Genomic DNA, 26,608 nt, shown 5'->3' with positions numbered 1-26,608 from the left:
TGTACAACTTTTACCAGTTCTATTTTCCATTGAGGGGAAAGGAGACTGGTAGAAAATTGTGTAGCATAAATATATATAATACACATATATACATATATACATATGTATATCTATATAAATAGAAAAATATTGAATTTTTTTCATAAAAAATAAAATATACAAAAATATTCATATTGCTCAGAATAGCTTTGTTATTCAGTTGTGGGTTACATTCTGCCAGATCATTATATTCCTCTTTTTGGCGTCAGAAGGGTGGATCAGTCTCTGGTCATATTTAGGTTGAGGTGAGCTTTCTTCTGTTCTTAACCCTTCACAGAGAATCACATGTGAGTCCACATCCTGGACTTCTATAGGCACCTGGAACCTACTGGGAAATTTACCCTCACCTTTGTCTTCTTGTGGGGGAGATAAATCTGTCCTTTATCTAGGAACTAATTTGTTCCAAAGCTCTGAGAATGCTGGTACTTAAGCCAGAGAATCCCTTCTGATCAGAACCCCAGGCCAATAAAAGTGATGGGTTTCTGGCCTGGTCACTAGGAGGAAATAGGCTGACCACCACTTGTTTTTTTAAATTCTCAAGTTTTTATTGAGGTTTTCTGTTTTTAGATATCATCATCACTTTCCAATGATTCCATGTTCCCAAAGAGAACAAATAAAAAATGAGATCAAGGAAAACATGAATACAATTCCATATCTGAAATTATAAGTCACATTCTGGTCTACCAGCTCTCTGCTGAGAGACAAGAGGTATTAGTAATATTTCTCATCACTCCTCTGAGAGCACCATTGGATCCTGCCCAGCTAATTTTCACAACCATGAATACTCAGAAATTCTGAAAAATTTTCCAATGCATTTCGAAATTCCAAAAAAGCAACATCAGACATTTGTGGCCACCTAATGATGAAGGTATCCATGCTTAAGGCATAGCTGTAGCTGTTAAAACAAGAAGAAAGGGGTATAGATTGTTGGGGTGGGGAGAGGGAAGAAGGAAGACTTCTTTATCTTGTCCAATGGGAGAGACTCACATCTTGCAGATTTGAGGTTTGAGTTGTTGGCTTGAAGGTTGGGAGTCAGATCATGGTCTAATTCCCCTCCCCCCGCCTTAATGCCAGCTATGTTTAACATCCTGGCTCACACAATTCTTCATATGGGGGGGGGGGGGCTTGAGATTAGAGGTAAGCCAGCTCTGCTTTGGGCTGGGATCTCTTCAATCCCCATATCTAGCAAGTAAGGCAATCCTTAGAACTTACTCATCTCTGATCTTCCACAGATCTGATGACTGGCCCATGATTAAATATGTCTCATTAGCCTTCAGCTCAAGGGCATAGAAACACATTACATGGGAGATAAATTTTTTGCTTTTGTTGAGAACTCCAACATCTGTGCCTAAAGGGTAGAGAAATGAAGAAAGTTCTTTTGCTTCTAAAAGGAAGTTTGTAAATGTCAGCATCAATCAGATTGAGGGTTGAAGAAGAGGATGAATCTTTTGGAGAAAGGAGAATGCAGTTAGAGGAACTGGAATTAGAGGCTAAGGAAGGAGACTCTACCATCGATGCCAAGTTCCCTCAAGAACTCTGGGATTAGAAATCCTACTGACTGTTTAGACTGTGGGAAAAGCATAAATATGATCATCAGCAATATCATTGGACAAGTCTCCTAACCTTTCTGAGTCTTTGTCTTTGAATGTAAAAATTCAATAAACTTCAGTGTTCTTTATTGCCCCCTGAGTAAAATAGAGAATCTTCAATTTAGTTTTTAAAGTCCTTCCTAATTTTTTGAATTTTTCATCCTTGTCCCCATCCATGGAATCTGCTTGTTGTTCTCTTGATCATTCCTTTCCCAAGACACTCCATCTCCCAGAGTTTGCACTTGCTGGTCTCCCCATGCCTGGAACTCTCTTCCTCTTCATCTCTGCTTTAGCATTCCTGATTTCCTTCAAACTCAGCTAAGCTTCCATTTCAGCAAGACGCCTTGTCTAGTCTTCCTTAATCTTAGTGCCTTTCCTTTATATTTATCTCCAATTTAACCCGTCTAAGGCTTGTTTGGATAGAGACATATGTCTTGTTTGGTCATAGAACCCTCATGAGACTGGGAGTTCCATGAAAATAAGGAATGTTTATTTCCCCCTTTTTTTTGTATCCCTGGCACCTGTTGACAGACTAAAATGAGGGAGTTGGACTAGAAAATCTGTAAGGTTCCTTCTGGCTCTGTATTCCATGATCTTAAAATGAAGAGAGACTGATGGCACTTTGCATATGGGTGACATAAAAAACAAGTCTCTTTGAGGAGACTCATGGATCTTTTGCCTTTTGGAGATAAACAGTTCTCCCTCCCAATGGGCCAATCTCATCTCTGTTCCTGATCTTTCAGAGAACCCAATATGTTTCTCTTGAATCTTTCCTCTGACTCTCCCAGACCTGTGAGATAGGACACACTGCTGAACTCACCACTTTTGATGACTTCTAGGATTTTCATGGTGTAGTAGACATAGGTGTCAAGCTTCTCCAGTTCCTCCAAGTGGACCTTATAAACTGATTGGAAAAATAAAGCCATCTAACTCTAATGTGTAGGGACTCACTCCCAGCTCTTATCTACCTTTACCCTCATGGGATTTTGAATTCCACCTCACCCTATCTTTCAAAGGTGCCCATCTCTCCTCCCACTGTAAACTATTGGAGGGGCTTTGGAACTCACCAAAGTCAACTCCTGGCTGACAAGCTGTGATCTGAAGTTCCTTCTGGTTGATGCCATTGTGGTTACTGATTAGGGAGGGACACTTTTCTGGATGCATTTGAGAAATTGGAAAGACAGACAGATGGAAAGACAGAGTTAGGCAGACAGACAGATGATAGATGGACAAGTAGATAATGTCAGTTTCAATCAAATCTTTCAGACACCTTCCCCCCCAATTATTTTTAGTCCCTGCTGGCAGTAAAAAAATGAAAATGAAAATCAAAAATCTCCCAAACTTTGTCACTTTGTGTCTTCTCTTGTCTCTTCAATAATAATAACTTTCATATAGTACTTTAAGGCTTGGAAAACAATTTACAAATATCTCATTTTATTCTCAAAACAACCCTGGGAGGTAGGTGTTGTCATTATTATTATTATCTTCATTTTATAAATGAGGAAACTGAGGCAAGAAGAGGTTGAGTGACTTGTCCAGGGTCACAGAGCTAGTCAGTGTCTGAGACTTGATTTGAACTCAGGTCTTTCTGCCTCCATGTTCAACCCTCTAACCACTGTGCAACCCAGATGTCTCCAAATAGCTGTCTTCCCAGCCTTATGATTCCTAGAGCCCTTTAAAGGTTACAGTGTATTATTCTGTTCCCAATGCCATGTATCCTTGCAGTAAACTGTGCCTGTGAGAGAGCATCTCCTGAAGTTACTTCTTGCATCTCTAGAGGCCCCTACAGAACTCAATTCATTACTGGGACCTCCCATTTGTTTAGGGTGGGCACAACTCCGCTACGCAATGGACCAGAGTCCCAGCTCACCTTCAGCACACCGGCATACATCTTTGTGGCAGAGTCTTCTCATCAGCACAGAATCTCCTGGCACATTGTAGAAGGCACTGCATCTCTCCCCTGCCATTCCCCATGGATTGGTGAAGAAACAAGGGGACTTAAAACCAAGGACCCTTCAGGGTCTTGTGGCCTTCCCACAATCAAGGAACTCAGCTGGCCTGGACTGATTTAGGTGGGTCTGGCAGAATGCTGGTACCCTGGAGAACAACTCAAATGCCCTGGATTTCCTGTGCCAGCTTCCAGTGCCAGGCAATAGCCAATTTTCTCAGTCTGCCACCCCTTACAGTATGTATTCCAAGCCTTCCCATTCCAAAGGGGGTTTTCTCTTTGAGTGATTCCTTGATATCCATTCAGTTAAGGCATTCCTTCTCTTCATGCCCATGGATGCAGATGGTGACTCTGACCTGGACTGCCTAGAGTTCCAGGTCCTACTCAAATAATATCTGAGAGATAAGGGATTATCCCATGTTTCCCTTGGCTCTGCCCCACTTTGGATGTTCCCTGTTTAGCTTTGCTCTCGATGATTTTACAATCTCCTAAGTCTGACTCACCTCCTTTCTTCCTCCCTCCAGGTCTTGGAAATCAATCCCGCTCATTTTGGTCCCTACTCACCAGGCTCATAGTAGTTGATGATGGTGACAGAAGCAGCTTGCAAGAGCTCTGTTTGAAGTAGCCGATGAATGCGGAAGCTAAGCACAGTGTCCATTTGGTTGGAGAGCTGGGAGAAGGGTTAGATAGGTTCCTGATCATGGCAGACATTCCCCCATGGGAGAAAATGACTATAAGGAACTCTGATTGCAGGGATTGCTGATCAGAAAAGATTCTACTTCTGGATACCCTGACCATAGTGATGCTAGCCAGGGAGCACTGACCAAGGAACATGAGATATTGGGAACTATTGTGGACCCAGAGATAACAATCATGAAACATTCAGGGGAGAGGTTGTACCTGGGAAGGGGTGGACTCCATAAATCTGTATCTTGATTTGAAGGGGTTCCTGATGTTTTAGCTAGAGAAATCACCATTGCCCTCACTTATTCCAATGTGCCAATGGCTATGGGTTAGTACAAAGTATGTATCTATGTGCCAACAGGTATGGGTCAGAGGGAGTTGCATGTTCAGTTCCCCATTCACCAATGGGTGCTTAGGAAAGAGGGATATTTGAGATTACCTCTAATTTATCTTGTATATATAGATATATATCTTGTTTGAACATAGTTTTTTGAATGTTGTGCCCCCCCCCCATTATACTGTGAACTCCTTAAAAGCAGGGGCTGTTTGCCTTTCTTCCTATCCCTAGTACTTAGCATATAGTAAGTAGACCCTTAATTAAAGGTCAAGGACACACAATAAAAGTTATTCAGCTGCTTTCACCTATTATGGTCATGAACCAGAGGGAACTATATGTTAATGGACATAAGTCTGAGAAAACTGGGTAAATGAGTATCGGTTTCCCGTGTGTGTTAATGAATGTAAACCAGAGGGAGTACTGTATTAGACATGTCAAGAGTACCTTAATGGGTATGGTTCAGAAAACATTGTATTTTGGGAATTGGTCCCTCAACATGCTTTGGGAATGCCAGTGGCCACATTCCTGTATTTGGATTGAATCTTAGTTCCCAGGTGATCTGTATTGTTTGGTCTCACCTTTTCCAGGTAGAGAATGACAGAACTATTACTGGAGCTGGTTTTGGTCTCATACTGGAAGGCGTACATCTCAATGCTGCTTGTAAGCTGAAATAGAGGAATAGGGATATTTTGGACTTGTTAACATCAAGGATTCAGGGGTATTGGGACTAAGATGACAGGGTCTCTGAGACATTGAAATTCAGAGACTTGGGGACTTGGGGGGATCAAAGATTTGGAATGTTGATGATTTGGGGACAATAGGTAATTTGGCATGACAGGGACTCTGGAACACTAGTGACTTTGGGATGTCAGGAACTCAGGGCCTCTGAGACATTAGAAATTTGGGAGGTTGGAAACTCAGGGACTAGGCAATTTAGTAGATATTGAAGATGTCAAGGATTTAGATTCTGGGAACTCAGAAGCTTGGGGGACTCAGTAATTTTGGGGTTCTAGGCAAGGCCCAGACCCTGATGGAGATGGCATCAATGCCCATCAGAATTAAAGCAAAATATCTATTCACTAGCAAGATCAGACTCCTATTACCAGTCTGGGAAACTGTTTGACAAATGGGAAACTTGAGGTCCAATTCTCTGCAACTTAGCAGAGATACCCTCTTTGGAAGTGTTATTATTCAGGAGGAATGGGTCCAAGGAATAGGAGTTCAGGGTATAATCTTAGTTCTACCACTAAATTGCTATGTGACATTGGACAAATTACACCCTTTCTCTCTAGGTCTCAGTTTCTTTTTCTGTAGAATTGGGACTATATAATGTTTGGTTTATTGTTTCCTTCCTCAGAAACTGCTGGGAGGTACAAGGAGAGGAAACCTTTAGGCACAAACCCTTCTGGAGAATGTAAAGAAATAATGGGGCCAATTTCTGATTAGTCACCATCTGTAGTTGTCTTTCTAATAAAGGATTTTTCCCCTCCCCACCCTTCTTCCTCTGAATCACCTGCTTTAGGTCACCCTCATCAGCATAAAAACCAGTCAACAGCGACACCTCCAGGATAGTCATTGTGGCTTCTTGGGGTCCTGTGTATCTGAAAGTAGAGTGCTACCTGGGGACTTGGGTAGCTTGGGAGTATTCAAGGGGATGAGGCCTTGATGTCAGAAAGGATTCCTGCCAAGTCTGAGGACCTGATGCAAACAGGTCACTAGACACCACAGGGGAAGCCGGGGATGAATGAGTTCAGTCTTAATGTCAATGTCTCACTGTCAAAGGACTTGAGCACTATGGTGGGACAGGATAGATTATTTTTCTTTTTTGGAGGGATAGGAAATCATGCTACCTCACAAAGGTATACAGAGATGGGGGTACCTTGCCTTGATCTTCAGATGATAGGTTTCTCCTTCTCTTCTCTCTGTAGAAACACCCATAAAAGAAAATCTGGGGAAAAGTTGAGATTTTAGGAATATTTGTGTGCTTACTCCTGCAAAGCAGTGGGGGAGACCTTCAAATATGTTGCCATTTTCCCAGAAAGAGATTGGGTGACTGCTTCCCTCAGGGATGGAATGGAAGAGGATGTCAGGCTTATCAAGATCATGGAAATGCCTCCTTCCTTTGGGAAGGCCTAGAAGTGTTGGGAGTCAGGACTTACTATCAGGATGTAGAGTTACATTCAGATGATAAGGGTGGCAAGAGTTTTTTTGGCTGTCTGGCAGCTTGTGGTAAATGGTTAGGATCTGGCCAATGAGAAGATGAGAGGGGAGAATTAGAGGGGTCAGGGCATCCAGTTCAGTAGTCAATTCTCCCATTGCAGGGGCCTTTTCTTTGGGGTGGGACAAGGGTAGTGGTGGAAGGGTACTCCTATTTCTCATTTCTAGGGTTGCAGTAGAGATGTCCCCATGAAAATGGCAGATCCCACCTGTCCACTCATGTGCTAATTGGTGAGGGAAGGGAGCTCCTGAAGGCAGGGTAAGATTGCTACGAGGAGGGAAAATGTTAGAAGAGACTGAGGTATCCAAACAATTGAGAGAACACTTCTCAGGGACTAGGGAAGGAGATTTATCACAGGCTGAAGATAAGGGACAGATGTCTAAGGAGGGAAGGAGATTTATCCCAGGCTGAGGATAAGGGACAGATGTCTGGGGGCTCAGGCCAGGAAGGGTGGGATAGCTCATGAAGCTATGTGAAGACTCCAGGGGAGCAGGAACCTCTCAGCTTGTCTTCCCATACCACATCTTAACTTTGAACCCTGGGGAAGAAAGTTCAGACTCACAGAGAGGGTGCCTTTCCCAGGGCCACTAGCTTTGATGATTAGGTCATCCTGGGCTGAGAACTGAAAGCAAATTAGCAGAATGTCAAAGTTATGTAGAAATCTTAGAAACAACCTAGCCCAATAGTTTCCATACTCAATGTTATCCACTCAAAAGGCAGAAGTCATTAGGGCAGGAGCCTAGGAATCCAGGCTTCAGGAATAGGAAGGACCTGGCAAGGAAGCCCAAGGCTTTCTGGGCCATACCTTGTGAGAGCGGAGTTGGTAGGTGTTAGTTTGATCAAGTTTCCACTGCACAGAGAAAGACCGCTTAGGGGCAGTGATCTGGACAAGGATGTCAGAGGTGCCACCCACAGGGATGGTCTGTTGGTACCGGATGAGTGCCTCAAGAGCCACCACTGTGGTCTGTGGGAGAAAAGAGAGGGCTGATTATTTCTTGTGGCTAAGGCTAGTTGCCCTTGTAGGTACCTTCCACCTTAGTCACCTGGGTACTTTGGAAGCCACCACCAAGCTCTCGCTGCTCAATGAGCCACTTGGTGATGCTGTGTGTCTCTTCAAGTCGATTAAGGTGTAGCTTCTGCAGGAGAGCATATGCTGTGGCCTCCACAGTATACAATGACTTCTTATCGTTTTCTACCCTCCAGTGACTCTTATCTAAGAAAGAGGTGTAACTGGTTACCCACATAGCCTGTATGATCTTTGGACCATCTGGAGAGTCAGTCTGTGGCCATGGGTGAGGGATTCAAATCCTGTTTCTGATGCTAGTTATCTCTGTGACCCTGGACAAGGAATTTGAATTCTGTCGGTTCAGTTTCCTTATCTACAAAATGAAGGATTTGGCCACAGTGGTCTATAAGGTCCCTTCCAGCTCAAAATCTATGATCCCATCACTTTCCTGGATACTAGATTCCTTATAAATAAAATGAAAGAATTAGACTCACTGTTCTCTAAGGATTTTTCCTGTTCTATGTTCCTTTTCTATGACTACTCTGGGTCTCAGTTTCATTATCAGTAAGAGTCCCTCTTGCCTTCCCAAGCTCTTCCTGAAGTCACATTGTATCACAGAATCAAAGAACTGAAGGACCTCAGAGGCCATCTAATACAACTGTGCCTGAACAGAATCCCCTGTACAAAACCCAAGGAAAATTCTCTGTCTTAGTTTCCTCATCTATAAAATGAGAAGATTGGAGTATGTGATTTACCTTTCCAGCTCTAAATCTAATGATTTCCAACAGATGCCCATAGAACCTCACCTGAAGAGCCTCCATCCTTTCTGAGGGATGGAAAATAGTTGGATCACCATTGATGAGAATGAGAAGAAATTATCAAGGGAATATTCTCCAGATCATTTGGATAGAAGAAGGAAATAGAAGATAACTTTGGGAAACAGATCACAAACTTAGCAGGGAAGCATATATTACAGTGATAGGGGGAACTTTATCTGTTCATCTTCTGAACTTCTCTCTGCCAAAGGAAAACACTTTATAAATTTGCTCATTCTTGATAATTAAGACATTTGTCCTTTTGTTATTCAGTCATTTTTCAATTGTGTCTGACTCTGGAGCTCTCTCTCTCTCTCTCTCTCTCTCTCTCTCTCTCTCTTTTTAAGGTTTTTGCAAGGCAAACAGGGTTAAGTAGCTTGCCCAAGACCACACAGCTAGGTAATTATTAAGTGTCTGAGACCGGATTTGAACCCAGGTACCCCTGACTCCAAGGCCGGTGCTTTATCCACTACGCCACCTAGCTGCCCCTCTGGAGTTCTCTTGACAAAGATATTGGAGTGGTTTGTCATTTCCTTCTCCAGCTCATTTTACAGATGAGGAAACTGAGGCAAACAGAGTTAAGTGACTTTCCCATGGTCACACTGTTAGTAAATATCTGAGATCTGATTAGAATTCTGATCTCTCTGACTTTAGGGCTAGTGCTCTTTCCATTATGCCATTATGCCATTATGCTATTAAGTCATAGGTCAGGGCAAAATCTTAATGAGAATTTCTTTCTCTGAGAGATGGAGGTAGTAACCAAGGAAATTACTTCTATATACTTGATTCTGACCAGTATGGAGAGAGTTGCTGTTAAATGAAAAAATAGGAGCCTGGGGAACAGGAGGGGAAAGGAGGTAGGACAGGGGACTGACTACTCCATCACAAAGTAGAAGAAAGAAAGGAAAGCCAGGCATAGGAGGATATGCACCCTGGATTTGGAGAGTTCAGAGAAGATTCAGAGAAAGGAAAGGCAGAATCCAATTGGCCTAATATTTTTCAGGAGAATTAGCCCAAGAGACATGGGAGGCTCTCAAGGATGAAAATTGCAAAATATACGTAGATATAAGGAAAAAAAAAGGGAAGTTGCCCAAAGCTGTCCAATAATCGCTTAGAACATTACATTATCTTGGTAGAGGTCAGTGATGACATGCAACCCTGTTATTCCACAGGGTAGGCTTGCATGTTCAGACTCACCTGGTGATGCAAAGTCATCAAGATGGTCATTAGCCCGGGGGCTGTTTGCAAGGGCCAAGGCATAGGAGGTGATGGCCACACTGAACACTGTTTTCAGGTTTGGCAGCTGCTGCTCAAGGAAAGTGCTAGCCCTCTGGATACTGTAACCCATATCCTGAGAGGCATAGTGGTCAGAAGGGCATGGCATTGGCCCTGCAAAACCAGGACCCAGTCCCAGCCCTGGTGCCACCTATCAGGACCAGCCCTGGTACTTCTCATCAGGGCCAGCCCTGGTGCCTCCCATCAATGCCAGTCTTGGTGCCTCCCATCAGTGATAGGACCTCACCACCCAGGGCACAAAAAGACCACAGACTCTTATCTCTTCCCTAGGCCCCATTGTGTTTCACCATGCCAGTAACAGTGCCTCCTACCAGCTCATCAGAGGTACATAGAATCTGGCCTTCCTTCAGAGCAATCAGCACTAAAGCTGTCATTGAAACTTTGGCCTCAGAACCCCAGTAACCACCCTGTGGAAAAAAGCAGAACAGTTGGAAACCATTAGGCTCAGTTTGAGACCCCTCCTTTTTTCAAGACTTCTTAAATTGTTGGCTTTGATCTCCCTAAGTCAAGTCCGGCAATGGGTAGAAAGAAAAAACCCAAGACTATACACCTTTACAAGGTTAGGATCTGGTTGAAGACATGGGATTGAGATACACCTGATCTGAGTTCTCAAGTCTCACAATCATAGTCATAGAATAGCTTAATGCTCTAATACAATGTTCTCATTTTATAGATGGGGAAAGTGAGGTCCATAGAGGAGATGTGACTTGCTCATTATCAAACAGCAAATTGGTGGCAGAGCTAGAGTCTAACCCAGAACTCTTAATTCTCAACCCCAAACTCTCTGCACTGACTTATGTTGTCTTCTCTCAGGTGTCATTCTGTGTCTCATATCTGAGTCCTGAGTGCTAAATTTCACGCAAAAGAACCTGGGTTTGAATCTTGGTTGCTTTTCTTTCAGTCCAAGTGTGTCCTTGGGCAAATCTGAGTGTCTTTATATAAGGAAATAAGGGAGTTGGATTAGATGATCCCTAAGGATCTTCTCAGCTATACTACCTGACCAAATCACAAGAATCAAGGGCCCAGAGACCTCTTTCTTGATCTCCCTCTTCCATGAATGGCTGGGCACACAGTACCCAATGGAAGGCCCCCCATCTCTTCCCTGAGCCCAGACTTGAGTTCTCCCTTTTATCCAGTATATAGCTTGATTGGTATATATTTGCTTGCGTACTGTCCCCTCCCATTAGATTGCAAACATCTTGAGGTCAGGCATTGTCTTTTGCATCTGTTTATATCCCCAATTCTTAACCCAGTGCTTCTCATATAGAAAACATTTAATAAATGTTTATTCAATTGAACTGAATTGAACTAGACCAGTCCCCACAACTAATATCCAAGACTGGGGCAGGGGGCAGGACACTGACTCAGTGGGCAATGGCTCAAGAGAAACCATTATCTTTTAACTGCTCTCCTGCTCCTTTATGTCCTCAGGGCCCAAAGGCTTGCCTGCATGGACTTCACAATCACTGGGGCTTTTTCCTGGAAGCTCCCATCCTCTTTCTGTCTCTGGGTAATGAGCCATTTGGCACTGCTGCACAGAATGTTTGAGTCTATTCCACTCTTGGTCATTGACTTGGAGGCCATAGCAAAGATCCTGAATACATAACTGGTGAGCCTGCAGAGTGGAGGAGGTACAAATGTTGGCATGGCCGGGGAGTAGGCAGGACAGTCATGGGGTGGGGTTCTGTTCCATTGGACTGCATGGGGATGATGAAGAGAAAGTTGGCTGCCCAGGCCCTGGTGACCTCCACTTTTCTCTCTGGGTCTGTAGGGCCTTTCTCTAGGGAGCCCTTCCAGTCTAGGCTGATTTCTTTCCCTGAACCTTTACAGCCAGGTTTAGAGATTACTACAGGGAGAACCTCTACCTTGAGCCTTTCTTTCTCCACTGGGGACTCTCTTCCCCAAGGTCACCATTTGGAGAAGGACCTCCTCCATAATTCCCCTCCCTCTCATTTCCATTCCTTCTTGATTGTTGCAATGTAAAAATATCCTTCCCATTTTGCATTATGTATTGTCTCCCTCATTAGAATATAAGCTCCTAGAAGACAGGAGCATAAAGCTTGGCATTCAGAAATGCTAATACTTTATCTATTCATCTTCCCTAAATTCTGACCTCTGAGATCAGAGTCTGGGTCTACTCATCCTTTTACCCAAGGCGTATGCATTTTCCAGCAGGATGTCAATAAATATTTCTAATTGTCCTATTCTATCTCCCTCTGAGCTTGCCAGAGAAGATATTATTGTCCTCATTTTACAGATAGAGAAATTGAGGTCTCATACAGTGAGTTAACACAACAGAATTATCACAACAATCCATATCTCTCCCAACTTCCAAACTTGGGCTCTTATGCTAATGTGATAGCAGTAGCAATCATAGGTACTAGTGGGGTATGTTGATGGGTCTTCTGTTATTGATATCACCCATAATATACTGATTCTAAAAGGATGTGTGTGTGTGAAAGGCTGGGGGAGAGCCTTGGCCTGGGGTTAGTGACAGCAGCTCCCTCACCATGTGCTCCCAGGGCTTTCACGATGAATGTGGAAGGTGCCATCTGAATTCCGATGAGTCAGCATTCTTGCATATCCTGGCAGGAAGATGGTGAAGTCAGTCTCAGGTCCCAGATCTCAGTGAAATCTCAGGAGGTATCAGCCTCAGAGTTAGGAGGGTCATGGTCTCTGAGTATAACTGAGCGGGCCAGGGCAGCTTCAGTACCTGTATCATGGTCTTACTTGGAGGAATGGTGTCAGTGGTGTACTATAAGTAGTGTCTAAGAATCTCAGGATTCACATTACCCAAAGGAAACTTGGGGAAGGGGTCAGTGTCTGGGTGCAGATGTGTCAATGAGGAAATGCTAGGCCCTGGGAAACTTGAGCAGGCAGGGATTCTGATGGAATGTGGGGACTTCGGAGTTAATGTTTATGGGTTAGAATAGGGTAGAACCAAGGCAAAATCATACCCAGGTTGGGAGGAGCTAATAGTCACTTCCCCTTCACACATACACTTACCAGCCACAATGTTGTCCATCACCTGGTTTCTTTTTTCCACCCCAATTTTATCCCACTGTCCTGTGGCATCCAGGTATTGGGTTAGGATGACCAGAGGGGCCAAAGAACTTAGGGTCTGCTCTGGGCAGCCAGTTGGCACTTGCAACAGTTTGTGCAATTCGGAAGGTGTTAGGGCTCCAAGGATTGGCTCACCAAGAATGTCTCCTTGAAAGAAAGAGGAATGATGCATCATCATCATGAGAGTCTATGTATGTACCACCCCCTTGCATTTATTTTTATTTATTTTTAAATTTAAGGCAATGGGATTAAGTGACTTGCCCAAGGTCACACAGCTAGGCAATTATTAAGCGTCTAAGGCCGGATTTGAACTCAGGTACTCCTGACTCCAGGGCTCTATCCACTGCACTCCCTAGCTGTCCCCCCTCCCACATTTAGCAAGGAAAGATAGGTCCCATCTGCAGCCCAGCAATCCTGCTTCTATGAGTATGGGCTTGTTCTTATTACCTTGTACACTGACAAACACTTCTGCATTTGTGCCAGGAACCATATTCTCAAAATTCCTTCTTGGCACAGTTTCCTCCTGGGTGACACCTGGGTAGAAATGAATTTTCCATGGTCTCCTATTCCAGGAGCCCATCAAGATGAGGTGAGGGTCAGGTCAAGGGAAGCAAACAAGTAAGGCTGCCACAGAGGCCTTTGGAACTGGTAAGGCATAGCCTAGTGGGCTGGCTAGATTGTCTCATGGTCAAGGCCTTTGGTTATCCTTCGCCCCACCCCACCCCACTGTATTTCAACCTGGTGGCCTTCAGACCTCCAGGCACACCTCACACCCGTGTTCTCCCTGGAGCTTTCCCAGACCTCCAAGACAGGTGTTCTCACAAACCTTTAGGGTCCAACAGTAGGCTGTAAGATAATCTCTCTATCTGTCCTTCTGCCTGTAGTCAAAAGAATTCCATAATGTAAGAGGTAAATTACAGGTCATTTAGTCCAATCCCCCTACCCATTTTTACATTTGGGGGAAGTGAAGATCAGAGAGGCAAAGAGAGCTAGCATGGGGCGGCTAGGTGGCACAGTAGATAGAGCACTGGCCCTGGAGTCAGGAATACCTGGGTTCAAATCCAGTCTCAGACACTTAATAATTACCTAGCTGCATGGCCTTGGGCAAGCCACTTAACCCTATTGCCTTGCAACCCCCCCCCCCAAAAGAGAGCTAGCATGGTACAGTGGAATATTTGTTTAATATTGAGTCAGATGACCTGAGTTCAAATTCAGCTCTGCCATTTACTACCTGTGTGATCTTGAGCAAGTAATTTAAGGCCTGACTCTACAGGCCTCATTTTCCTGATGACAGTGTTAATGATAATAATAATATTAATAATAATAATAATAATAATAATAATAATATTGATATTGTGCTCATAACATGTTTGACATAATATCTCATTTAAATCCTCAGCAATTCTGGGAGGAAAGTGCTATTATAATCTTCATATAAGGGAATTGAGACTTAGATGTGTAAAGTGACTTGCCCAGGGTCATACAAGGGCGGCTGGGTGGTACAGTGGATAGAGCACTGACTTTGGAGTCAGAAGGATGGAGTTGGAATCCAGGCTTGGACATTTGCCATTTATGAGTTGTGTGACCTTAGGCAAGTCACTTAACCCTGATTGCCTTTCGTCCAGGACTATCTCCAGTTGTCCTGATTCATATCTGACTACTGGATCCAAATGATTCTGGAGGAGAATGAGGCTGATGATTCAGCACAGCAACCCTTCACTCCAATCCCATTCACATGCTTGTCATGGCAGCACCTCCCTGATGTCATGGTCTTCTTCAAAAATGAAGGACAGGGGTGGCTAGGTGGTACAGTGGATAGAGCACCGACCCTGGAGTCAGGAGTACCTGAGTTCAAATCCGGCCTCAGACACTTAATAATGACCTAGCTGTGTGGCCTTCGGCAAGCAACTTAACCCCATTGCCTTGCAAAAAAACTTTAAAAAACAATCAAGGACAAAACATTAAGTTCTGAGATACAATTCAAACTCAAGTCTTCCTGACTCTCTTCAAGTACTCCCTTGACTAAGTCATGTTAACTCCTATCTGTAAAATGGGGATCCCACTTAAATGTGCTCCAAGGTTCCTTCTAAGTTGAAATGTGGCCATTTTATTATTCATCTTTCTTTCTCAAGAAGGACCAAAAACATCAGGAGGGTGATGTCTTGACTTACAACTGATTTGGATTTGAGTGAGGCAGAGCTGTCTGAAATCATCAGCCTTACTGTCTCCTCCAGAGTCATCAGAATCCAATGGCAAGACAGAGGTCAGGACAACTAGTGATAACCTCCTACGATGCTTATACAAGACTGCAAAGTTAAAAAGTAGCATAGCTGGCTTTTCAGGGGTCTTTCGGCTCTAAACCAAGTGATTTCTCCATTATCCCAGACCTCATGGGGAAAATTTTAATCCTTTAAAAAGATAAGACTACTTCTTGAAATATGATGTGAAAGGTTTTTGTAAAAAAAATAATAATGAATATAGAAAATGAGAACTTTGCTGTGGCTAAGCTTCCTTTAATCCCCTCCCCTTCCTGGGTGTTGACACAAGACTTGCCTCTTCTTGGAAGGTCTTTTCTGCCCATGGCAGCCATTGAGTCCCTTTCCCCTACTGTCCTCTCATCACAGGCAAAGGCACCCCAACTGGAGCCTGATGAGCTGGCTCTCTTCCCCAAGATGACTCTTAGTTATCTTCATGGGGATATGCACCCTATCTCCCCACTGTAGTGAGACTCAGGGGGGAGAAGCGGGCTACATCTATTGTGTCTTTGTTTTTCTGGTAGCACTGAATCAGGACTAGCCCGGGAAGCAGATTCTAGGCAACAACCATTACTCCAATTTATTATAGGACAGAAGCTTATCTATTCCGATAACTGCTTCCTCAGCATAAACCAACGTAGCCTGACAATTTCTGCCCCAATCTTTCCTGCCAGGAAAACTGTGTCCATCAGTGGCACAGACTCAATTCAAGTGACTGGTGCCATCTACTCCCTCTGCTTCTATGAGGTGTTATTTGTCCTATATAGTATATTAGAAAGGCCACTGGCCTTGAGGGATCTAATCCTGCTTATATAGGGGGTGATTTGTACAATGGAGCTTTTTTTAATATACTCTACCTGCTGGGGATATTGAGAGCAAAGTGCTCTACACGGGAAAATAGGAGTTATTCTGATAGAGCTTATCTTGTGAGGTTTAATAGTCCGCGGCAAATCTCCCCATGAACATTATCAAAGTGACCCAAGCAAGAAAGGACTTGGAGAAAGTTAAGACAACATCTACAGTAAATATGAGAGGCCAGCAGCAATGCTGCCTGAGGTAGTGGGCTTCTCTGCATCTCCCCACCACCCCATCTTCCTTTCTGGACTTGCCCTCGAGGGATTCTGTTACCCGGACAAAGAGCGTCTTCTTTACTTGGTCCCAGACACTGCTCCCCTGTACCCTGACTTCCACATCAATGTTGCCTGATTCTACAGGCAGCACGGTGAACGGCACCACTTGTGAGGAGGCTGGAGGCACCAAGACTTTCTGTGAGAAGGGTCGGATCTCACTGGATTTACTGCACAGTGCCTTCTTGTAGGGAAATTTTACAGAAACCTGAATTGGAAGGGAATCAGGATAGAGACTGTCACCACAAGGAGGGGTCCCCTAATAGCTCCACTCCCCACCCTTTGGAGAATAAGGGACAGTCTGGAACCTGTCCCACACCTCAGTCTAGTAGGGACTAGGGAGGGAGAGGGACAAGCCACATTAAAGCCACATAGCAAAAAACTAGGCTCATAGAATATTAGAGGTGGAAGTTACTTCCGAAAATTCAACCTACTCATTTTACAGATCAATCAATTCATCAATAAGCATTTATTAGGGGCTTGCCATGTGCCAGGCACTTTTAGGAGCTGGGGTTACAAAATGGAAATGAAACAGTTCCCACCCTCAAGGAGTTTTCATCCTATAAAAGGAAACAACAGTTACACATATAAATATATGCATAATATGAAGAAAGTAATTACAAAGGGCTGGGGTGAGAGGAAGGCACTGGCAGCCAGGAGGATCAGGAAATGGCTGGTGTCAAAGATGACAATTGAATTAAGGGATTCTAAGACAGAGGTGAGGAAGGAATACATTCCAGATTTGAAGGGCAGCCTGTACAAAGCAGAGAGGAGACGGATGGAGTGTTTGTTATGTTTGAGGAATAAAAAAAGACAGCTTGGCTGGATCAGAGTCCATGGAAGGGAGTAATGTGGAATAAGCCTGGAAAGGTAGATTGAGGCCAGATAATCAAGACACTTAAATGGTAAAGAGAGGATTTTGTAGTTTGTTTGTGTTTTAAATTCAGGTCTTCCTGAATCCAGATCTAGTGTTTTACCTAAGAGCAACCTAGCTGTGACCTTATTGATATAAAGAACTGCCAATCCACTGCATCACCAAGTTTTCTACCTTGCCCTGGTTGTTAATGCTCTCTCATGAACCCAGAGAGCCAGGAGCTTTCTCAACATTCTCTTGCACCTTTGGGGATTAGGCCAAACACAACCCATGGGCTTGTCTTAGAAATGTCTGGCCGATTACTGATGGTCAGTGCCTAAGGATGCATGCCTATGGTAAAGGAAGGTCACAACAATTTCACAGCTAACCCATAGTTTAGCCACTGTTCACAGATCAAACAGGGTTCATTCATGGCTCACTCATACAAACACATCCCTTCCCCGTTGGCTCAAAGCTCCCTAAAGTGCACTCAAAGTTCGTTAAGAGCTTGCTCATGACTCGCTTATGGTGCAAAGGTCCCTCTGACCCCTTACCCGGACAGGTCTTTTCAGGTAGTTGTGCAGCACAGCTTGAATTTGGACCTGCTCATTCCTGACCACAGAGAAGGGCAGCTTCAGGTCCACAAAAAAAGACTTCCTGGCTATGATCTCTAGGGGCTCTGAGATACAAATACCTGAACAAGGATAGACAGTGAAAGTGTATAAGTTTTGAAGTGGAGGGGGTGGGGAATTTGGGACTGGGGAACCAGTAGCTTTTGTACTGCCCTTATGGGGACCTTGAGACCTCACATAACCTAGGACTGGACAATCCCTGGACCTTAGGATGCAGGGAAGAGAGGACTCACCTTTGCCCTTCTGGAGACTCACGGCCATGATTTGCCAAGTGGTGATGGAATCGGGCAGGATTACAGAGATGGTCATTGCTGCAAGACTAGAGGATGGGGTGGGGAAGAGGATATCTCCATTTTAGAACCATAGTCACTGTCCTAGGGTCAGTCAATTGTTCACAGACCATAGTTACTGATTTGGTGTTGAGGTCTGGCAGCAGTTGCTATCCTAGGGTTATGGTCACTCTCCCATAATCAAATCCCATAGTCTTAACCCTTATATTTCAGTTACTATGCTTGGATCATTTTCCTGGGATCAAGGTCATTGTCGTTGTTTTTCTGGCACAGTCACTGTTTTGTGTTTATAATTGTTCTTTTGAGTTCATACACACTATCTGCTTTGGATGCTAAGACATTGAAGGGAAGGGTCTCTGGGGAGCCTGGGTCTTACCTTGAACCTCGGGCAGGGTCCTTAGGCAAAGTGACCTTTCTCCAGAGCCAGCTCTCAGGGAAGACTGTACGCACTGGCAAATCTAAGTCATCGAAGAGCTCCATGTCTAAATCATCGTCTTCGTCAACTATGGGGTATGTGTGTGGGATGTCCCTGTAAGAACTTTGTCTGACCCCTGGCTTGCCCTCTTCCTCCCTCTTGGCTTCCTCCTTACCCGTCCCCAGCACAAGTTTCTCTGCTTGGGCCTCCTGGTCCAGTGTTGCCTTGTGGTGACAGCACTGGAGAAAGGCAGCCTTACAAGTTGGGCCATAGCGTACCCAGCTGACTCTGTCCTCACATGAGAGTCCAATGGGGCCCTCTCGAAACCCAGCTTCACAGCAGCGTTGCTCCAATTCTATCTTGAATTCATTCACTTCATGAGAAGGGAAGGGAAGTGAAGGGATGATTCTGAGGCCAAACAGGCCAAGAACATAGAAGCTCATCTTTTCCTTTCCCCATTCTTCACCTTCACCCTTTCCAAAATAATTCTTTAAGGTTTAGGGATTCAGGGTTTGTAAATTATAGGTTCAGTCCTTTGGGGGTACCAGGATTTGGGATTCATGGGTTCAAGAAGCAGCCACCAAAAAGGACTGATTCTAACCTTTTTGTCTCTTCTTTTCCAGAATCTTCAGGGATCTGCGTTTGCGAGAAGAGGAGGAAGAACTCTGAGGGCATGCCCAATCTAGAGGGGGAGGGACATCCTCTGAATCGTGCGCTAAGATTATGGTCCTTTCAACCTGGCCCTCCTATCCAAAGACAGTGTATCTCACTGGCCCCTAACCTACCTGCCCTCCCCATTATGCCCAAAGACCCTTTTGGTAGCAAAATTCTCTTTCTAGTTTCTTTTCCAGACTTCCTCCGTGTGGTCTCCTTCACAGCCACCTTCCTAATTACAGTATCTTTTTTTTCCGCAAAGCAATGGGGTCAAGTGACTTGTCCAAGGTCACACACAGCTAGGTAATTATTAAGAGTCAGATACCGGATTTGAACTGAAGTCCTCCAGATTCCAGGATCAGTGCTCTATCTACTGTACCATCTAGCTGCCCCATTAATCATGGTATCTCGAACCAGAAGAATTTTAGCACAATCAAGCACAATTTTCCTTTTTTATAGCTGAAGAAACTAAGGCCCAGATTGGAGAATAGGACTTGCCCAAGAACTCCAGAGAAGACTAGAGAGTTGAATCCAGATTCTTTGTTTCTAAATCCAGTGCTCTTTATACAGTATCATATGACTCTGTGGAGGGCCTACTTTCCCACCTCTTTGGCATCCTTTGACTGCTTCTTGCAGTCTCCCTCTCCTACCTTCACTAGCCCTTGTGCTCAGTCCAGTGCTTGTCATCAGGTCCAGTCCAGCATCTGTGAAAACGCCCAGGTTGTCTCTTCCACTTCCAGCAGTGCAGCCGATGTCTCGAGTCTCCACCACATCCCAGATCTATGGAGCACCAAAGAAGACCATAAGATGGGTTGTCTCAGGCCAAGTCCTGTAGCAGTGGTATCCGGACTTCCTTGTATGATCTCACCTTCTTCTGGGAAAGCTTGTGCTTGCTGTTTAGGGCATAGACAGCCTTGTCCACAGCAACCAGACCTACCAGGGCACTAGGATCACCAGTCAGCAGTAGATTCACCGGGCTACTGGGTTCCAATACTCCATCATCAGCTGAATCCTTCAGGCCTATTTGAAGCTGAATGGGGATAGGTAGGTAAAGAGAAGTTGAAGCACAGAGGGGTATGCAAATATAGTTCTCTAGATGCTTCCCTAGGTCTGTAAGGGACCTATTTGTTTTTTCCTCTCCTCCCTATTCTTCCTAGCACCAGGTGGGCCCAGATCCTCACCAGACCTCAATCCTCCCCCTGAGACCCTGCTCCTATAATCTATCCCTTGACCCTCTGCCCCTCTGATCTCTCAAAGTGCTCCACTTTCAAAGTCTAGCCCCAGACTCATTTCCTCCCAGAAACCTTGGTCACTCCAACTCAGACTGATCTTTTCTATCTCTGACCTCCAGCCTGGCCCATACAATTAGCATTTGGGGAAGAACAGAGAGTGTACCAAAGCCACTGGACTTGGGGGACAGGTATGAAGGAAAGAAGGGAGGCTAAGACTCACAGAGCCCATGCATTTGTCCTTCACATCAATCCAGATGGAATCAGCGACGAGCTCTGGAGTGGAGCCTGGAAGAATGTAATAGGCCAGGATGCGGAAAGATGGCAGTAGTTCTGGGCTCACGAGGATCATGGAAGATGTTACAATGCTCCCTCTTGTCTTGCGCTCAATCTGAGCATGTGTGATCTGCCCTTTACTCAACAACTGAGCAAAGAGAAAAGGAGGGGAAATCACAATGAGGAGTAACTCTGAGGGGAAGGGAGCAATCCCTCTCTGAGGTCTCCCTCCTCATCGTTAGGCAGTAATGACCGAACACTTCCCATAGTGGGCATAAGGGAAGATGAGGAAGGCCCTCTGGCTGCCTGAAACCTCTGCCCTCACACCCTTCCTCACCAGGATGGTGAAGTACGTGATTCTGTCTCTCATGTTTTCATTCTTGTGCCTTGTATTGAGGCTCATTTGAAGGTTTTTTCCAACCTCAGTTTCCAGGGTGTTGACTGCAATGTGTAGGAAATTTCCAGAGTTTTCCTGAGTTTTATAGGCCTGGATTGTCAATTCAGCAGAGGCCTGTTCCTGGGGCTGCAGCTGCTCATTCTCTGTCTTTACCTGGGGAGAAGTGGGGATTAGGTATGGGAATAAAACCATCCCTTCCCAATTTTGAGATCCCTCTGGGCTTCCTTCTGCTCTCCACTCCACCTTCAATCTCAGGGGACTGGACTCTATGTCCTTACTTGAATAGACAGTCTTTCCAAGTTGATTGCAGTGTTAAGAGTCGAGTAACCAAGCCCCTGGTCTGAAGTCTGGATCTTGATGTCTTCACATTGCACATGGACCCCAGATGCTGGAGATCCATCAGGGTTGGTGACTGAAACCTGTAAGTAAGGTGAGTGGGGGAAGGGCAGACATTACTGCTCAGTCCTATCAGGTAGTGTCTGGAGTAATCTCTGCTGGGAAGTGGGGAGAGTCTCTAGACTGGGGAGAGGAAAGTCTTTGTCCTGAAAAGAGTCTCTTTATTGGGAGGAAGTGTCTATCCTAGAAAGGAGTGAGACTTCTGTCTAAGGAATGGGGAGGAGGGAGTCTAGAATGTGGGGAAAGTGTCTTTGAAGTCTGCAGCTTTTGGTGGCTCCTCACCCCAAAGTGGAAGGGCATTCCAGGCTTGAAATAATGGGGCGTTCTGATGAATCTGATATTATAGGGACTCTGGACTATCTTCACTGCTGAATTCTCAGCCTGGACCATTTCACCAGCTATGAAACAAAGAAACCTTTGGTGAGAGCAGACCCAAGGAGAGCAGGGAAGTTCTGATCTGATCTGATCTCATTTGATCCATTTTACAGATGAGGAAACTGAGGTCCTAGAAGACTGAATTATTTTTTATGCCCAATTCAGTCCCCTCCTTTTCTTTCCTCCCCTACTTCTGATCAAGTTTAGGAGAACCAGGAGGAGTGGAGAAAGGTAAGAGGGTCACCAACCAGAGGAGAATACTGTGACATTAACAAAAATGAAAGCCCCCAAAAGATCATTGAGGTCCAGGAACTGTGCAGTCAGGATGTCCTTGCTGAGGGAAACATGTCCCTCGCCTTCAGAGATCTGATTCAGAAAGAAGAGAAGAAAAATTGAGAAAGGAAATGGGAGCCTCAGAAGAGGGTGGGGAGTAGAGGGAGATCAATGCTGACCTTCACTCGCTGCAGTGAGTCCTGGAGGGTGATTGAGCCAGAGTCCAGTTTTATCCCAAAAATGGCCAGAGCATGTCCATCGACAAGCTTGTTGAACACATACCTAGAGACCCAGAGAAGGCTGTCTCATTGATTCTGAAGTACCCTCACACAACCTCACAGAGCTACCAGGACCTAGTTCTCACTTTTCTAGTCCAGTGGTTTTTCTGGGTTAGCCATAGGGTGTGTGGAGAGAATATCTTGGACCTCTCTTTTTCCCTTATGCTTCAGAAGCCAAGTGTCTGAGGGTCTTCCTGGTTTTCTTTGCAGAAGAGGTTGGTGAATACCCAGTGTCTCTCTATCCCCCTTTCTGACTCATTGTACTTCGCTAACCCATGTAAGGCATCTCTCCCTTTGAATATGAGAGGTAGCAATGCTCACTTGGCCTTGATATCAACTTCCAATGTTGGGTCCTTAAGGTAGAGGAAGGTCTTATGGGGGACCAACTGGACTTCAAAGGATGGGAGCACTAAGAAGGAAGAGAATTTGGAGTTGATGAAGAGGTGAGCTTCAAAGGAGAGAACCTAGAGCCTAGAGTCCAATGCCTCAGTCCAGAAACCCAGTACCCCAGAACCTGGGACCATATGTCTAATGTTGGTAGCACAATACACAGTTGCTTACCATATTCCTTCACATCAAAGGACACAGTGTATGGCTTCTGAGGCCCACTTTGGTATCGGGCCTCAATAGTCCAGGTTCCAAAACTGAAGCAATAAGGTCATAATCAAGACCCAGTGGTTAGTCAACCTCTCCTCCAGACTTCCATTCCCCCAACATGGTTCCACAGATGGAAGAAGGGAGAGAAGGGAAGGAAGAAGAAAAGCAGGAGGAAGGAGAAAATGGGGGGGTATCAGAGGGAGAAACTTTTGGGGAAGGGAGCAGAGAAGGGAATACCTGACCAATTCAGGGAGACGGAAGGAACCCACAAAGAAACCACTCTCTTCCCCTAAATTCTGGTTGATGACAGAGATGCCTTGGGGGTTCTGGAGGGGGAAAAGAGGAGAGTCAGGAGTACCGAAGTTAAACCCCTTCCCCTACTTCTAGGACATACTTCCCAGGGTCTCCCTAGTTCTGTTGGGATACCTAGGACCTGGTTGTCATGACCCTTAAGAAACAACCTTAATGTCGATGGTGAATGGCTTCATCACTGGGTCTAATCCATGGTTCACTGTAAACACCCTGTATTGAACTGGGAAAGAAACAAAGATAGGTTGATTGCCAGAACCCAGAAATCTTGGCAGTAGAAGTCAGAGCCCAGAGACCCTAGCCAGTGAGGAAAACAGAACTTAAAGTTTGAAAACTAGAGCCCAAAGACCTTAAACAATTAGAGGGAGCTGAATTCCAGAGATTTTGAGTGATGGAGAGAAAGAAAGGGGAGCCCTCTGGGAATTCCAAAAGCTAGAAATCAGACTTCTCTCCTCTGTCCCTCCCAGGAAGTGGGACCCACCAAGCTGCTCAGGGGTATAGATTGTCTTATCCGTCTGGATGAAGATATAGCCAGCATGTGGAGCAACCAAGACTGTTTTACTCAGAGAGAAGGTCTTTGAGAAGACTTTGAGGACCACATACTGCTTCCCTGGTCGTGGAGGGAAGACTATGCTTTCAGGGATCTGGGGAAAAAAACATGTATCAAACTCAGTACCTTTCCTTCAAACCTACTCTTTCCATTGACTTCTCTGGTTCTGTTTAGGCTTATCTTTGGCTTCTTCTCTCTCTCTCTCTCTCTCTTTAGTTTTTGCAAGGCAATGGGGTTAAGTGGCTTGTCCAAGGCCATACAGCTAGGCAGTTATTAAGTGTCTGAGGCTGGATTTGAACTCAAGTACTCCTGACTCCAGGGCTGGTGCTCTATCCACTGTGCCACTTAGCTGACCCCCTTCTTTTCCCCCTCAACTCTTAAGATCCAATCAGTTACCAAGTCCTGCTATTCCACTTCTTTTAACATTGCACATAAATGTTTCTACTTTTCCCATTTTGTCACCCCAGTACATTAGGAAATGTAAATAATGTAGAAACAAATGTTAAATGGATTTTTTTTTAATGAAGAGATTAAAAGATGACCTTTCTTTAAGCTTCCTTTGCTGTCTCTTCCAACTCTAAATCTGGGATTCTGTGCTTTGGTCTATATGCAGCTCCCTCGCAGAGAGCAACTCTATGTGGTCTGTCTAATTTCTCTTTCAGACTTCAATCTCTTTGGTTTATACATTCTTTGTTTTTGTACTTTATGTTTTTATAAATCACCACATACATTTCCTTGAGTTTTATGCAAAAAAATAGTCATAAGAGTCCCCTACTTAAGTATTTCCCTATTGTCTCTCAAAGTTCCAGCTCTCCTTGACATCTCTGTCTAGTCAATTGTTCCTCTCTTTCCAACCATGGATCATATGACTCTTCTTCCATCATTCTAGGCACATTCAAGCCAAAAAAGCTCTCTTTAGACCCCCATCTCATATATCATATGCTTCCCCCTTCTGCACTTTTACTCAGACTTTTTCTTTTATCCAGAGTACTCTCCCTCTCCTGGCTGACACATTGGCTAGAGCACTAGGCTCAAAGTCATGAAGACTTCAGTACTAATGCAATCTTGGATTCTTGCTAGATGTGTAACCCTGTGCAAATCACATAATTATTGTTTGCCTCAGTTTCCTCATCTGTAAAATGTTAAAAAAAACCCTACTTCTCAGGGTTGCTGAGAGGATCAGATGAGATAATACTTGTCAAGTACAGTAAATTCTATCTAAACTTTAGCTTTTATTCTTATTTCTCCTTGACTTCCTACCCATCCTTTAGTCCATACTAACTCTAAGAAGTCTTTTTCCTGATTCTCTGCTTCCCTCCTTGATTAGTAATGACTTTCTCATTAGGGACTTATAGGGATCTTTGTGAACTCCTTTTCAATACACCAACCACGTAAAAATCATGAATAGGTGTTCATTTATGTGCCTCTTTTGATGCTGTGTCATGAGGACAGGAACTGAGTCAACAGCTTTGTGATTTCTTGGGTGCCCAGGACGTGGCTTACATGTAGGGGGAGATATTTAAATGACTACATAAGAAAACCTCAACCACTTAGTCCCTACCTATATGGAGCCCTCAGAGGAGTGGAAGCCAAGGATGGATCCTGAAAAGGGCTTCTGAAAAGGGGAAAGAGCTTTACAGATTTGGAACATTAGAGACCATATAGTTCAGTCCCTTGACTCTAGACTCTATGACATCCTAGAATGGGCTTTAGTTCAAACCTCACTCTCAGGAAGTTCCTCTTAAGGTTTGACAAAAACCACCTTTAATCTTGAGACTTGAAATTCCAAGGTTAACTGCAGCAAAAAAGGATCTGTCTTGGAATCTCTACCAAACCCAACCCAACATGCCAAACTACACCATACCACAATACACCACATACCATCACAGGAGTCAAGGCCATATAGTTCTTGTCTGGGGAGAGTGTGAGTTGTTTGTCATATAACAACTTCCTTTCTAAGGGAAAGTCCCAAATGGTGAGCTGTATTTCAAGGGGCTCGACCAGGGGCTGTTCAGGATCCTGATGCACCTGGAGCATGATATTCTCTGGGCCCCCCACCCATAGAACTCGAGGGGTCACCAGGTACCTGTACCAGGAAACATACAGAGGGCAACAAACTGAGAGGAGTATGACAAAAGGATATCCATGAATATACAGAGTAGAAAAGGCCAAGAGAATCACATGGAGTCTTGCAGAGAGAAAAACACTTGGGATTATATTCGAGGATGCTAAGGAGACTTTCACAGCTAGACCTAAAGAAGAAAGCCTTCAAAGAAAACCCAAATGGAAGCCATACAATTTCAGAGCTGGAAGGGTCCTCAGAAAATGTAGGATCCCACCCACACATGAAGAAGACACAACTGAGGGGTATGCAAAGGGAAATAAACATGGTGGGTGGTGGGAATACACTGATATATAGAAGGAATCAATCACAAAGAGAGGACTCTGAAGAACTTGGAGACATGTTGACAGAAAGAAAGACAAATGTGACCAGAGGAACACACAATGAAATAAATAGGAGACACATCCCGTCCCCTCCCTTACTCACAGAGAACCACAGTGGGCAAGAGGGAGACCTAGAAAGAGAAGCATTTGAGACAAGCCCAGGATCCTGGGGGCCTCCATGATGGAGGCTGGTGAGGTGATTTTGGAAGAAGTGGGCTGGTATCTCTGGGGCCTCTGCTCTCTGGTTATTTGTTTTGGCTCT

At 44.6% G+C, this 26,608-nt stretch overlaps 1 protein-coding gene across 1 annotated transcript; it reads right to left on the bottom strand.

Moving 5' to 3' along the window:
* Positions 1 to 559: 559 nt before the first annotated feature.
* LOC141500262 (venom factor-like) lies at positions 560 to 26,608 on the bottom strand. The gene is made up of 41 exons (XM_074203329.1): positions 26,450 to 26,608; positions 25,783 to 25,987; positions 23,833 to 23,995; positions 23,504 to 23,574; positions 23,280 to 23,368; positions 23,007 to 23,089; positions 22,767 to 22,854; positions 22,347 to 22,449; positions 22,143 to 22,260; positions 21,802 to 21,917; positions 21,402 to 21,542; positions 21,064 to 21,276; positions 20,674 to 20,874; positions 20,090 to 20,251; positions 19,872 to 20,001; positions 19,169 to 19,249; positions 18,743 to 18,940; positions 18,529 to 18,655; positions 18,096 to 18,181; positions 17,785 to 17,924; positions 16,379 to 16,585; positions 13,822 to 13,873; positions 13,443 to 13,529; positions 12,939 to 13,142; positions 12,442 to 12,517; positions 11,379 to 11,547; positions 10,244 to 10,339; positions 9,834 to 9,987; positions 7,859 to 8,028; positions 7,621 to 7,779; positions 7,378 to 7,437; positions 6,757 to 6,841; positions 6,477 to 6,519; positions 6,111 to 6,198; positions 5,176 to 5,262; positions 4,141 to 4,246; positions 3,499 to 3,588; positions 2,696 to 2,782; positions 2,449 to 2,532; positions 1,252 to 1,387; positions 560 to 934 (listed from the first exon to the last, which is right to left on the bottom strand). Exons 1-41 carry the CDS (start codon positions 26,524 to 26,526, stop codon positions 802 to 804), a joined length of 4,965 nt encoding a protein of 1,654 aa, XP_074059430.1. The 5' UTR covers positions 26,527 to 26,608; the 3' UTR covers positions 560 to 801.

Source organism: Macrotis lagotis, chromosome X (assembly GCF_037893015.1).
Source record: "Macrotis lagotis isolate mMagLag1 chromosome X, bilby.v1.9.chrom.fasta, whole genome shotgun sequence".
Lineage (NCBI taxonomy): Eukaryota > Metazoa > Chordata > Mammalia > Peramelemorphia > Peramelidae > Macrotis > Macrotis lagotis.
The sequence above is the reverse complement of the archived record's forward strand: the minus strand, read 5'-3'. Positions and strand labels throughout refer to the sequence as shown.